The sequence below is a fragment of the Littorina saxatilis genome, linkage group LG2, assembly GCF_037325665.1.
Source record: "Littorina saxatilis isolate snail1 linkage group LG2, US_GU_Lsax_2.0, whole genome shotgun sequence".
NCBI lineage: Eukaryota > Metazoa > Mollusca > Gastropoda > Littorinimorpha > Littorinidae > Littorina > Littorina saxatilis.
The window spans coordinates 59,791,903-59,807,287 of NC_090246.1; the positions used below are offsets into that span (position 1 = coordinate 59,791,903).

Genomic DNA, 15,385 nt, shown 5'->3' on the forward strand with positions numbered 1-15,385 from the left:
AAATGACTGCGAAGATACAAGTTGACGGCGCCGAAGGCTCCTAAGCCTGTAGGGGGGTCCGGGGGCATGCCCCCCCCCCCCGGAAATTTTTTTTGTCCAAAGAAGCAAAATAGAGCTATCTGGTGCATCCTGAACCAATAAATTACCTCTTTTTTTGGGGGGGGGGTTACGTAACCCGTGTAACCCCCCCCCCCCCCCCGCCCCCCAGATCCGCCCTTGCTCGGGAGTCATGTCCGTTGTGTGTGTCTGTCGGTTTGGTTCAGTGTTTGATTGTTATTTCAGTGTTTGTTTGGTTGTTTGTTTGTTTCTTTATCTTTTTCTCCCGATCCTTTATCTTTTCTTTGATAAAACCATCGTGTTTTCGTCACTACGAACTAGTACTGAACGTTGAACACATCTCTGGGTGAAGGTCACTGCTACTCAGCTGAGTTTGCAGTTTCGTTTTCATAATCGCGTAGGAGATCGACGCTCGTTTTTGCATATATACTGACACAAACAAATGAGGGTGGTGGTACTCAATATGATTAAGAGGTCGCCGTGACCATAATTCTACCACAAATCAATTGTGTGCGGCAATGTAGACTAGTTGTCTCAAAACGATTAGACACAATTTTGCCGATAGTTTTAGGCAATGGCAAAACCCTTATCTCCCTTGACGTTGCCACGTATGTTTGCTATACGCATGCGCGTTTTCAGTCACTTCCGGAAACATTTCGTGGCTATCTGGGCATTGTCACAACCAACGTATTCAATGTTGGCGTGTCAATGATCTACTTGTGTAAGAAATAATGATGCTATGAATAGAATGCGAAGAGATCGAGATGCCTTGAATCACAGCAGTGGTGTATTAGATGTGAGATCTCTTCGTTTCACCGAGAAGAACCGTGTGTGACTGGAGGAAATGGCGGATCCCAATCATCCCCATCCTCAGTTCGGGCAACCTTTTCAACAACAGTTTCGGCCTCCAAATCCCAATCAAGGTGTTCAGAATCGCCCACCTAGTCAGGGTCCACCTGGTCAAGGTATGTTTTTACCCTGTCTAGTTTAGGGAGTCCAAAACGTTGTTAACAGTTAAATCATACACCAGTAACTGGCCCTTCGTAGGAAAACGACACTTCTGTCACAAGGTGTGTTCCACATGTCAATTAAACGCTGTTTTAAGGCATCGACTTGTTGCACAACAATATTTGTGGCATTGAACCGTTTTAAATGTCTGTACTTTTCAAGTGAAATGGGATAGTATCGATCAAGTCGTTGGGGGAAAGTGTAAACATTGTAGTACTTGATTCAGTTTAAACTTAGTTAAAGGCATTCCTGTCCATCTGTTAAATTAATTGAAAGTTGAATGACATGACCCCGTTTTCAGATTATGACCCAAACAGCTTGCTGATGTTTTGTCTATGGATCAAGATTTTTTTTCTTTTGTTCAGGACCTCCCAAAATGCCTGGTATGCCACCTCCACCAATGCCAGGACAGCAGTATGCAGGTGTTCCACCAAACAGTTACGCCAACATGGGTCCACCCAGGGGCCAGGGACCCCCTCAAAGATTCAACAACGGGCCTTCGGGCCCACCACCTATGGGTGGAAATGTGAATGGATTTGCTCCCCCAACTTCAATGCAGGGACCAGTGTCGCAAGGACCTATGAGTATGAACAGGTCACCTGGTCCGCCAACTTCTGTGGGCAGCGGCCCACCCCAGTCGCAAGGAAACTTTCGCCCTTCAGTGTCTGGACAGTTTGTGCCTCCAAGTAGCAGTTATAACAGTTCAGCCCCTCCCCCTTTGGGAGCGGGGCATACAGTGAACGGAACATCAAACACCGCCCCTGTACAGGGTTTTCAGCAACCAATGGGTCAGCCGCCTAGTAGGTACGCACCGCCCCCTATGTCACACGGGGGGCCTATGCCAGGGCCGCCAAGACTACCCACTTTAAGTCCCGCCGGCAGTATGGCGGGTCCCCCTAGGATGGGCATGCCTGGTCCCCCTTCAACCGGTGCCCCGCCCGCCTTCTCCAACAGTGCTTCTGGTGCTAGCACGCCCAACTCAGGACTCATAAGTAAGCTATGTGGGGTTCAGAGTGCCTGCTGTGTTTGTGTGAACCAACTCCCTATCACTCTGTTTGATCCCTTCAATTAGTGTTGCATTCATTGTAATCACATTACAGAATACAAAGTCACTGAATTTCAGAAAGGATGGGAAATTAGACACAGACAAATGAGCACTTTTATGTTTTAGGTTTTTATTGCAAATCAGGCTCAGATTTAAATTAACCTTAAATTTAAAAAACCCTGTTTCTTCCACACACAAAAAAAGAGAGTGAAAAGGGGGAGAGGGGGGGGAGGAGGGGAGTGGTTGTCACTATATATTTTGTGGCCTTTAAAGTTACCTAGTTCAAGGTGACTGTTAATAGCTTTTTCTGCATGTGAAAATGATTTTTTTTTTGTCTTATAATAACTTATAAGCACTAATTCTAAAGGCATGTTGACTTATTTTGTTTGTGTTTTGCATGAGCTTTAGTTGTTTTAGGTTGTGTAAATTATGGGGAGATAACCTGATGACATTATTTCAATAATTTAAAAAAAGAAAAATGAGAAAGTATATATCGGCTATCAATAAAGGTGTCTGTTTTCATTTACCACTGCTTACAGTCTTGCTTGTAAGTTGTAGCAGCTTTGAAATATATATGATTTTAGTATCATTTAATCTGATGAAATTATTGGACAATGTAATTTTTTACAGTTTTTGTAATTATTTATACTGTGGTATGAATTATAATGACAATTTTCCCATGAAACAATTGAGATTTATTTTTAAATTGGTTTAAACCCCAAACGATCCAACTCCCAGTCCCATTCTTTTAGAGCCTAGCTGTCGACTGCTCATAAGAAAATTCAGAATGTTAAAATTGGATATAACCTGGGACACTTGTTACTGTTAACTAGCACAGGCACATTCTCCTTCTTGGCCTAGGGTCTTTTTGTTGTTGTTGTTGTCATTGAGTCGATTGACACTGACAGCATAGGTTTTTGTGTGTATAAAATTAAAAACCATGAACCCTAGACAGGCATGAGACCAAGGGTAGGGCGGATGGTGGCGAGAGAGGTGAAGGGACGGGGAATGTTTACAGTGCCGTGTGCCTGGCTGTGAGCAGTGCCCGCCAATGTTGAGCTCAGGCACTGTCGCGTCAGACGCGCCTTAGCTCTATGCAGGAAAATGCAGCGCACGCTATTCTGGCCATCTGGCAAACTGTCGTCCTCATCTCTAAGGCAGACTTATACCAAGAGGTGTAAGTTACACCCGCCTTCAGGATCAGGCATTTTCAAACGCTCGACTCAAGACTATAGATGGAGTTTTCAGGCTTCTTGTTACTTATTGACTGAGTAGTCTTTACATCTGCCATGAGTTTTACTTTTAGCACAGATTTGGTGGCAATTCTTAATATGACAAGTGACTTATATCGAAGGGTGGATAAACACAATTTCATGCACACTCATAGTCATACAGCCATAAGGGGTTATTCTGTTGCTACTGCTAGTAAGGCGTCTGTTTTGTTATGATTTGGAAGTGAATAGTTTTTAATTTGCTTAATCAAGTTAATGGCAAAAGTGGATGACATGGATAGTCTGACCTATCAATATCATACATGTAATACACACTTATGATGGTTGATCTAATGACAAATCAGAAATGTCAGGCCAGCTTGCACCATGTTAGCAACCATGATGTGTTGTCTATTTGGGTATGCACTTGTATAAGTTGAAATAATACAGTGTAGTCATGTATTTGTATCATGTATTTGCCATCTGGTGAACTGTTTTCTTTCATTTACATACAGGGTAATGGCACTTAAAAGAGTAAACAGTATGTTGAGCTTAGAATTAGAAAGTTATCAGAATTTCTTTTGGTCTGTGGTTATTTTGTTGATATTTATGCAAATAATAACTTCATCAGAATGTGATGCTCTGCATAGACTTCCTATCTTTTTGTCTGTTGTAAAATTACATTAAAATCATGTAAAATTTGTTAGTGGTCAGGAGCGTTTTTCAGAATGTACTTTTTAGCATTACCAATGTTGAACTTGAACAGAATCAGATGTAACATTGAGAAAGAAGATGGTATTGGTAGTTATAATATTGCTGTATTTTAATTTCAAACCTGAAATTATCATGAACTAAAGGTCAGCCAGTCGAGTCCATACAATGCATCATGCATTCATCATTACATGTTTCATATTTAACTATTATAAATTTCACAATTATTCCAATTTGCTGAACTTTGTGCAGTTGATCAGAATGCCATTACCTGTCTGTAAAATAACCAGCAGCCACTGCTTTGAACAAGTTGAAGTGTTTAGAAATTGACACGAAATAATAATATGATAAAAATCCTGTGCTAAAGCTAACAACTGCTATTTCTTTTATAAAGCATGCATGTTTTATACATGTACTGTACAGTCTTTTACATTTTTTAAGTGGGCTTGTGTATGGGTCAATGGGTTTATAAACTAGCAGTTACTTAGCATTGTCTGTTGTTCTTGAATCCACTAATTTGAGTCATTACAGGGTAGTTTTACCTGAAGATTGCCAGCTAGCATCAATTAGGGTTTTAAATTACAAGTGTGATTTCCAATCTAAGAAGCTGATGTTAAAAATAACATTCTGATGGACAGTTTTCTGCTTTCAGTTTCACAGACACTGCCTAACACTACTGGGCAAATAGAAAATAAGATTCATAAGTTTGAGAGTATGGATGCTAAGGGTTATGTCCGATAACTGCAGAGAGTTTTTTCCAGTGACAATAATAGATAATGTTCTGAAATAACTGGTGTGTTTTTATGAGTTTTGGAAGAGTCACTTTTCTTGGAAACATGTGGCAAATAAACCCATGTGACATTGCAGGCCAAGCACCAGCGAGCGGTGTGTGAGTTACACATGTGGACGGTGATCTGTGCACTGAGGCACACAATTGAATAGTCAGCTCCAATAAATTATGCATACTTTCAAATGAAAAGAGTGTAGTCTTCAGCTGACAGTGTAAAACCACAGATCTGGGCTAATGTTTGCTGGGATGCCAGTCGAACGCTCGACTAAAAATGTCAGGTGTATTTATTTGCCCCAGTGTTTCCAAGGAAAGATACTTTTCCACAACCCATAATAAAAACCTGAAAGTGCTATTTCCGGAAATTGTCGATTGCAATGCAAACTGTCATCCACTTTAGCTGTGTGCTGATTGACAAATTCATGCTGCTGTGTTCGCTCTCAGGTCCTCCCACAGAACTGCCCGTCCCGTTTCATGGGCATGGTCAGTACTCGCATCAGGTTGGCGCAACCATGCAGCTTACTCCTACCCCTACCCCCAGTAACTCAGGTACCTCCCTTTTCCTCCCTTTCTTTTGTAATTTGTACACCTGTGTGTGAACACCAGTCATGCGTGTGTGGTTATGGCTGTGAATGGCATCTTGGGGTGTTTGCTTGAGTCTTTCACTAGTTTCGGTTTCAGCAGTTTAGGCACTAACATTAACCAACTTAAATAAGTTAAAACTAAGGTAATTTCTTGGCTAACTTTTAGCACACGTAGCAGGAGAAAGCTTGTCATTTTGAGTGTTTTTAAAAACTTGTACTTCTTCTTCTTCTTTCATTTCTTTTTCTTCATTAGTAGAAAACACACACATGCACTCACACTCACTCATAAATGAGGTAAATTTTATGTAAAGTACACTTTAGCGATAAGTAAGAGTGACTAAGACAGTAAGAGCAACCACTTGTGAAACTTACCTATTTATGATGAAAGGTTACTCTTGGAGTTAGATGGTTGTGGTCGATACCTCACTTACCAACAATATTTAAAAAGTTTATGTTCCTCATTTTAGTCATTTCTTTTTGTTATTCTTATATTAACCTTCATAGAATAATGTACTTTTGCTGTGGAAGTTTGTGGGTAAGGTTGACAAGTCTTGATATAATCTTGAACAGCTATTAAGTATTAGCTGTTGCTTTTTCAGTTTTTGACTGGAGATGTTTGATTAGTGAAATATTGTAGGCTACCACTTTGTTTGGTATACACCCGGAACAATGGTTTAGAGTTAATTTAATTTGATTTTATAAGTATTTTGTTTTCAGTAAGGTTAGTTCATTACTTATTTTGAACGTAATGACAAGTCAGGAAGGCTGAGTTTAATTGTGTGTTTGTATGCAGAAGTTTATTTGCTGCTTTGTTTCTATTCTCTTTCTTAATAATGATACGCACTGCCGGTGATTTTGTTGTTTCGTTGATATTTTTAGATTTGTGTCATATTTAATTTATGGGAATGGGTTGTCAGGTATGTGAGGGATTTTTTTTATTGTTTTTCTGCTTACATGTATTTTATGTGTCTGCATTGTTGTGGTTGTGGGTAAATGTCAGCTTCATTTAGTGACTTGATATTTATGGACCGAGAATACATTTCTATCGTACCTTTTGTTTTGTGGAAGTTTATGCTATGACAATGAGTAGTACATGGCAATAGGGCGTCTCTTTTGAACATACAGTGTATGTAACAACTTTGGGGGGAAAATCTGATACATACTGGAGCTTTACTTTTGAAAAGTAAAATTACACTGAAAGAGGTTAAGGACAGTAATTGTATCTGAACTTTATTTGTTTCCAGTTGGTCAAGCTTCTTTGTACTTTAACACAACAAAATTTTGTCTCAATGTGTTAGCTAGTGTATACTAATTACTATGTGTGTGGATGTCATTTCTGTTTTCTTGGGCCAAAGAGGATAGTGTACATTTATGTTCACATACTAGGTGCTTTGGTTTTCTAAATTCTAAAAGTTTTGCTTTTGGCTTTGACTACTTGAAACTGTTGCCAGTGCCACATGACAGAAAAATGTGGATGCTGACGTAAATCAATGATATTTGTTTCCAGTCTCTTAAAATTGTGTACTCCAGACTCCAGACATAGATAGCGGCATTAAGCATGTCATCAAATTAATTTATTTATTAGTTTTGCATAGCATTAGCAGGTATTCTGATACATGATTAGATATAATTATTAAAGTTGTAAGCTGTGACATTTGTATCATACTTAAGTTAAAATGATATTTAACACCATTCAAAATTAGATCGAACATATAGTTGGGAATGACAGTACCATACAGACAGTTTAAGTTTGTAGTATCAAAACAGAGAGTAATGGTTCAGATTTTACAGTCTTTGTACTGACAAAGTTAAAGTTAAGATGTTGAAGAGAAGCTGTAAAGTGGAAGAAAATGTATGTAGTCTTAAAACTGATGTAGCTTGTCATGCATAAGATTAAGAAAGGTTTATTCCTTTACTTCTCTTCTTTTTCGTACACAAGCTGAAGCATACAATTGTATTGACACTTTTTCTTTTGTATTGTAGTGTATGCGTCAGTTACATCTGTTGGCAGTGTACTCGTCTTATTGATAAGTAAATAATAATAATATTAATAATAATAAGTGCTGTTATTCACTTATATTTCTTATACAGTCAAACTCAAACCTTTCAATAATTATCATCCAAGGGACCGACCAAAATTGGTTGTTACGGCCAGGTGGTCGCTATAGCCAGGTGAATTATATAGCAACGGAATCGTTCGGGATCCTCAGGGGGGATTGTAATGTGAAGATGGTGGTTATCGAGAGATACTCAACGGGGCAAGTTCGGCGGTGGGATGAAGAGTATGAAAATATAAATGAAATAGTGCACAGCCTTTACAGCCTTTAAGTTTCACTCTGATAATGTTGCTTCCTCTACCACAGGTCATACCTCATAAATGTTACTGTTATGGTCATAAAGAATTCAATTTACAACACTGAGGTGATAGCTGAGGTGCTGGTATGTTTTATAATGAAGTTTTGACATTTGTGGTACAGCTGTAGTGTCTCAATTTACATGTTCCCTTCAGTGTATACTAAACACACACCCCGCGGGTTAGGGGGAAGAATTTACCTGATGCTCCCCAGCATGTCGTAAGAGGCGACCAACGGATTCTGTTTCTCTTTTTACCCTTGTTAAGTGTTTCTTGTATAGAATATAGTCAATTTTTGTAAAGATTTTAGTCAAGCAGTATGTAAGAAATTTTAAGTCCTTTGTACTGGAAACGTGCATTCTCCCAGTAAGGTAATACATTGTACTACGTTGCAAGCCCCTGGAGCAAATTTTTGATTAGTGCTTTTGTGAACAAGAAACAATTGACAAGTGGCTCTATCCCATCTCCCCCCTTTCCCCGTCGCGATATAACCTTCGTGGTTAAAAACTACGTTAAACACCAAATAAAGAAAGAAATACTAAACACATTAGTGTAAACTCTATCCAGAAGAAGTTTGTGTATTGGGGTTATAATCCACAGGGGAATAAAAAAAAAAATTATATAAGTAAACCATGTACATGCAGGAGTATAATTGTCTCCTGGGAAATAGTTATTACTTCCTCGTGCAACTGAACGCAAAGTTTCTTTTTGTTTTTAGTTTCTTTTCCTTCAGCAGGATGACAAAAGAGTGTTGTTGAAATCTGTAAAGTGTTAAGAACCCTTTAATTATTTGCCTCTTGCTGTTTAACTTTTAAGTTTGAGTGCAGAATGTTGTTTGTCTACTGCACTGGAATATATTTTAAAAGTTGCATGTGTATTGCTTGCTGATTGTTTTGTTTTGTGTTTGTTTCAGAACCTCCCTCCCAGAGATCCTCCAGGGGGCCCTCCCCAGTGAATGAACAATCAATTGATGCACTGGAGGGACAGTTCTCACCTGGTCAAGGTAATGAACTACTTTCCTTTTTGTTTAGTGCTGATTCTGCAGCAGCCTCTGTGTTACTTGACGTTTGAACACAAAGCAGAAAAAAAATCATGTAATCTAAATCTTTTTGTGTATTTAATGGTACCCTCCTTGTCAAAATCTGTGTAAAAATAACAGCTTATCCTGAGTTAAGTACATGTAGCTGATAATGCCGTGTGATAGGGTGACACAGGTGCCTGTATTAAATCATAAAATGGATTTGGTACCGGTAGAGAAACTACTTTCACCAATATAAAGCAGCCTTATTTATTGAAGGCCAAGGATACTGTTAGGTAGAGCAAAGGCCAGAAACAGACAGTGTGTGATGGTTTATGCCAAAACTTGTGTGAAAAGTAAGATTTCTTTCACAGATATGCTTATACTTTATAGATACAATCTAAACCCCTTGAGAACAGTTGTGCATACTTTCTGCACTCACACTCATCATATTTATTTTGGCCAGTGCTGACAGTACAGAAGTGCTGGTTAAAAAGAAAACAGAAAGCGCTAGAGCTGCTATTTGTTCCTCTGCCCAAGAGAAGGTCTTAAAATGTAGGTTAGGCAAACATGTTCTATGGGTCATGATGTAAAGAATACAGAGTATACCTTTTTTTTTTTTAAGCTGTATGAAATCAAGTGAAAGATTGCAATTATAAGTGTGAACGTTACTGCATGCTTTGAATGCTGACAGTAGTTTGGGGATTTTCAGTAGCTTTGAGTGTGACAGAGAAAGAAGGATGGTGGGGGAGAGAGAAGACATCTCTCTCTCTCTCTCTCTCTCTCTCTCTCTCTCTCTCTCTCTCTCTCTCTCTCTCTCTCTCTCTCTCTCTCTCGCTCTCTCTCTCTCTCTCTCGCTCTCTCTCTCTCTCTCTCTCTCTCTCTCTCTCTCTCGCTCTCTCTCTCTCTCTCGCTCGCTCTCTCTCTCCATCTCTCTCTCTCTCGCTCTCTCTCTCTCTCTCTCTCTCTCTCTCTCTCTCTCTCTTTCTCTTTCTCTCTCTCTCTCTCTCTCTCTCTCTCTCTTTCTCTCTCTCTCTCTTTCTCTGTGGTTTTCTGCTTCCATACTTTCATATCATCTTTCATTCTTCAGCCTTCTTAACTTTAATCAGCAGTCATAAGGCCCTCAAGTTCTGGTTTTACCTCAAACAAATATCTGCTCTCAATATTTTTAACAGCTACTCCTACTTCGCAAGCCCAGTCGCGAACACATCCCGGCTCGTCTCCTTTCCCAGGTCCCTCATCGCAGGGATCACCGATACCCTTCCAGCCACCACAAGGTCAGCCGGGCACTGGCCCGCCCCCAAGGCAAGGGATGCCCGGCCCTCCCAGACCTGGCATGCCAGGCCCCCCCTCGGTCTCTGGAAGCAACGTTGCCACTGTGCCTCCCATGCCTCAGACCATGGGCCAGCAACAGCGCCTTGGGTACATGCAGAGTCCAATGGTGAGGTGTAGCTTTTATTTTGAGGGGGAAGGGGGGTGTATGTACCTGTGTGTGTGAGTTGAAGATTTGTTGCTGTGATGGAACATTTCACGTTAACACAATGTTGGTTTTTCATCTGTGGGTTATTGTTGGGGCAGGAGCATTCAAAAGGGGGGGGGGGGGGGGGGGGGGGTGAAGATTGGGTGCTGCTAAGTGGAATATTCCACATTGAAAGAATGTGTTTATTTCGTCTTTTAGTTTTATTTTGTTCAGCCACGAACATTGAAGATGCCTCGAACTATATCTGGTATTGCAGAGTGTTTGGATGCATCCCAGTATGGTTTGTATTTGAAGGTTAATGATTGCACAGGTACATATTATTTTGCAATGGTTTGTTGGCAAAGTTGTTTCTCATTTTGAATTAGTAGAAACATGTGCAGTCATGAAGGTTTTTCTCTTTGATCAGCCATACCCAGGCTCCATGCCACCCACGTCAGGCGCATACGGTCAGCCAGGGCCTCCGACCCGGCCACCTGGGCCTCCAACAGGGCCTTTTAATGTGCGACCCCCACCAACATCACAGGCTCCGGGGCCGGGAAGCAACTACTATCAGCCATCGCAACCTCCGCAAGGCATGCCTGGGCCACCGACAGGGCCTCCTTCAGGGCCTCCTACAAGGCCCACTGGGCCATACAACCAGCCCCATGCGGGTCAGGGCTACCCACAGCCAGGGCAGGGCTATCAACAGCCCGGTCAGGGCTATCAACAACCGGGTCAGAGCTACCCACAACCGGGTCAGAATGCTGTCAACAATATGGCTGGTGACTTCAACAAAATGGCTGTCCAAGTAAGTTGCTTTGCCTAGATTCATTCTGTGTAGACAGAGTTGAAGGGGCTAGTACTGTCTGGGTGAAAATGACATGCTGTACCCAGCAATTACAGTGATGGAATCATTGGTAAAGCTCTAGACTTAATTATCTGAAGCTGAAACTGAACAGCTTTATATGTAAACAGTGTATGATGTGATGTGTGTTTTGCACACACAATCTCACGGTGCTGTCATCTATTCAAGTTTGCTTGGTTGTGAAGTAAAATGAGCGATGGATTTCAAGTTTTTGCTCAGATGAATGAATCTGGAACCATTCTTGTGCAAAGTTATGTGCCTGCATGATTATTTGTGAAAGGTCAGTGTTCATTTTGAAGGGAAAGTGTGTAAAATTTGATGGCTTGTTTTCAGGATTCTCAGCGTGCACTGAACCTTATGCAGGAGAAGAAATTGATATCTCCTGAAGGAGTGGAGGCCCCAAAACCAAGCCTGTACCATGACCACAAACGTGTCAACTGCAACCCAGAGTAAGATGAATACAGTGGAACCCCCCTTTTAAGACTACTAAAAATCTGACAAAAAATCAAGGCACAGCTTGTGCATAAGAAGGTTATAATTTCACACACCATGCAGAATTTTCTTTTTTTTAATGAGTGTGTTCTTCAGTGTTTCGCAGAAATGCAGTAAAATGTGCTTTCTTTTTTCACAACCAAGAGTAGGCTGGTGCAGTTAATCATAGAATGGTCACGTCCTCTTCTTACAGGAGGTTGTCTCAATGGATCATTATCATACTGTTTAACCTGGTCAAAACTCCTTTTGGCGACTACATATTATTTCTTTGCTATTATTAATGACAATAACCTGATGTTTATTCTTTTGTTGCAGAGTGTTCCGATGTACCCTGAACGCCATCCCCCAGAACTCATCCCTGCTCAACAAAGCTCGTCTGCCGCTGGGCATCTTGATACACCCCTTCAAAGATTTGTCGGTAAGATGGAAGAGATTTTATCCTGTTTGCTGTATTATATAACGTGAAAATTGCACAGTTTCTTCCATGTGTAAAATACAACATGCATGTTTGTGATGGCATTTGGCTGAAAAGAATGAGAAAATGTACTCCCTTCTTCAAAATAAATAAAAAATGGTTAAAAAAAAAGAAGAAAAGAAAATAGACAGTAAGGAAAAGTTTTTTTTATGTGCGCCTGTGCTTGCTGTGCATGCTTAAGAAAATAACCGCAATATTATTTCTTGTCTGGGTGTGGGAAGCCAGAACAAATGAGTAGACAAATGAAATGTCTACTGTGGAAAACATGACTGCTTATTTATTCCAGTGTGATGATCATGAAGAGTCGGTGAGTGAAAATCTTACTCCCAGACATGTAAAAATAGACGGATTCCGGAAATATCTGTCGGGTTTTTATGGGCTGTAAAAGAGTTGTAGTCCTTTAAGGTGAGGCGAGCTGGCATTTTTATTTTTTTTTAAAAGAGCCGTTCATACAATCTCTGCTCGATATTATGCCTTTTTCTGTAGATAAAAATATGCAGAATGGAACTGGTTGTTCACTGTGTTGCCAAGGGCGTGCCTCTACGTAATCCACACTAAGCTTTTATAGCTCAGCTTGCCTCACCTTCAAGAAATCCAACTCTTCCACAGGCCAGAGAAACCCCCACCAGTTATTTCGGAACATCGCCTATTCAGTTGTGTCCATCTTCAAAGTCATTTCCTATATCTACCCTGAATGAGTACCAATCAAGAAGCATTTTGAAACTTTTTTTCCTGTCCTGACATTTTTTACAAGATTTTTAAAATGTTTATGACTTCTTTAAAAAACAAAGGATTACTGTACTCACCGATACAAAGACGACACAAGACGATTACGAATTTTCGCTTCTGGAAGCTTCATCAGGAAAAGAACACAAAAGACAACAAAAAGCAGACGCAACACGGAACGAACAGGGTTTGAAAGAAAATGGAGGGGAAACACGCAAAAAGGGGAAGGAACTCTAAGAACGGAAATGAATGAAAGGGGAGAGAAGTGGTTGGATGATGTCAAGGGCACAGGCATACAGACGTAAAGGTATGAGTGTGTATTACCTTTACGTCTGTATGCCTGTGCCCTTGACATCATCCAACCACTTCTCTCCCCTTTCATTCATTTCCGTTCCTAGAGTTCCTTCCCCTTTTTGCGTGTTTCCCCTCCATTTTCTTTCAAACCCTGTTCGTTCCGTGTTGCGTCTGCTTTTTGTTGTCTTTTGTGTTCTTTTCCTGATGAAGCTTCCAGAAGCGAAAATTCGTAATCGTCTTGTGTCGTCTTTGTATCGGTGAGTACAGTAATCCTTTGTTTTTTAACTTTGTTGATCTTACCACAGTCACTTCGTTGTTTAGATTTATGACTTCTTTGTTTAAAATCTCTAATTGGGATAAGTGCTATGTATAAACATCTCTGGTACACTCCTGATGACACACATATGCTATGAGGAAGAAGTGTGTGCTGTAGATGTGGTGCAGTCAGTAACAGTTGTTAAGTGGATTGTAGGAGTAGTCTTCTGTGAATTGTACACACACAAAATGAATTTGTTTAAATCCATTGCATGAAAAAGGCATGGTTTTGGTGAATGTCTGATCATGGCAGAAGATCGATCAATGCAATCTATTACCCCAAACTGAGCAGCATCAAAATTCTTAAAGTAAGGCATACTCTGTGTCATAGCTCTGAGATTAAGACAGGTCTTGCAACAACAACAACAACAAAATCACTTGCTTTATGAAAGCTGATGTTGAGCGTCTTGTTTTCACGATTTTCAACATGTATTTCATGTTGTTTGGTAAAGATAAAAATGATACTGAACAATATATAATAATATGTCCAATTTTCCACACCTTAATGTTTAAATGGCAGTCTTCTCTCTCTCCCTGTCTGCTAGCATGTAATCATTGTTGGGTTTGAGGTGTTAGGCATGGCTCTTTCACAGGTATTTTCAGTGGTATAAAGGTGTGTTTTGTGTGTGTGGCTAGAAGGTCTTTGTTGCTTTGTTTCATAAGGTGTGTGGTATTTGACAGGTTCATGGGTGTCATTTTGCTTTACGTCAAGTGTCTGGGTATATGATCGCTAGGAAGTTGTTTCTTGCTTTCACATTCACATCACCGGTCAGACTCAGAGTATATACCCTTTTTATACACAGTTAGGGTATACCCTTTTTGTACACAGGTGCTTTTTGTGCAAGGTTTTCACTACTACTTATCAAATCACTGAAAGTCAAAGGTGTATTCCTTCTTCTGTAAGCAAGCATGTTCATCACCACAAATTAGCTCAGGCTTTTACATAAGATAACAGCATCCTTCGACTTAAACACATGCCAAAAATGAGCAGGCTGGCTTTCTACCTGTGCAAAGTGGGAACTTTTTGTTGTATTAATTAATGATGTAAGTAACACCTATGTCAAAATGCTTGATTAATTCAGCAACAACAACAAAATCCGACTCTGAACAGAGTGCAGCCATGTTACTGATTTTTGGTATGTGTCCAAAAGAAGGGATGCTCTTTTTACATGGGAAAACATGTGCAGATCTGAGGCATCAGACATAATCATTTGTGCGAAAAGGTTCGTACCTTTAATGTAAGGCCCATTCGTGAAAGGCAAATCCAGATGAAACAAAAGATTTATTGATTATTCTGTGGGAAGTTTTAATGTTGCAAGCCTAGGGACACATCTGTTACATCTGGCCACGCATGTAAAAGCATCACACATAGACTTGGTGTTTGTCGTATTTTGTAATTCTCCCTGCCATTTTTTGTTCTCATTATTAATTGTTTTTTAATTTACTCCACCTGATAATAATTATTATAAGGTGGTATTACAAGAAGTTGAAGGGCCTGTTTTAAGTTTACTTTGCTTTGCTGTGCATCTGTGTTCAGGCTAATGGCCTTCATCCATTTAAAACGGATGCGCCTTTTCTTTCCCAAACTGCAAACAAACCAAAATAGGTAATTTTTCGTTGGCGTTTTTCATAATTAAATCTAGTTTAAAACACAGACATACAAGAACAGTGAGACTTGATATGGGTAGGGCTGTGCTCAAAATGGATTAATACATACGGCAGAGAAGTGAGGTCCCTTTATACTATTGTGAAGGTGGAATATTTTATGGTTGTTGAATTTTGCTTGTTTCAGCAACTGCCCGTGATTCAGTCAAGTGTGATAGTGCGCTGTCGGTCATGCCGCACCTACATAAACCCCTTCGTCACCTTTGTTGATCAGAGGCGTTGGAAGTGCAACCTCTGCTTTAGGGTCAATGAATGTGAGTAAGGCGTGTGCTTTTGGACCCAGTTTACCTGAAGTCAATATGGGTTTAGTAAACCTAGTT

At 40.2% G+C, this 15,385-nt stretch overlaps 1 protein-coding gene across 2 annotated transcripts in view; it reads left to right on the plus strand.

The window, feature by feature from the left end:
- The first annotated feature begins 696 nt into the window (after nucleotides 1-696).
- The window catches only part of LOC138959402 (protein transport protein Sec24A-like), a 38,299-nt gene continuing 23,610 nt past the window's right edge, over nucleotides 697-15,385 (plus strand). The window contains exons 1-9 of one of the 2 annotated variants that reach the window (XM_070330867.1): nucleotides 697-1,022; nucleotides 1,431-2,057; nucleotides 5,264-5,368; nucleotides 8,670-8,759; nucleotides 9,950-10,215; nucleotides 10,661-11,041; nucleotides 11,432-11,547; nucleotides 11,906-12,008; nucleotides 15,193-15,319. In XM_070330867.1, coding sequence (XP_070186968.1) covers nucleotides 902-1,022; nucleotides 1,431-2,057; nucleotides 5,264-5,368; nucleotides 8,670-8,759; nucleotides 9,950-10,215; nucleotides 10,661-11,041; nucleotides 11,432-11,547; nucleotides 11,906-12,008; nucleotides 15,193-15,319 — 1,936 coding nt within the window. In that variant the 5' untranslated portion in view covers nucleotides 697-901. The remainder of the gene's footprint in view (nucleotides 1,023-1,430; nucleotides 2,058-5,263; nucleotides 5,369-8,669; nucleotides 8,760-9,949; nucleotides 10,216-10,660; nucleotides 11,042-11,431; nucleotides 11,548-11,905; nucleotides 12,009-15,192; nucleotides 15,320-15,385) is intronic. The other variant, XM_070330868.1, reaches the window with a different exon arrangement.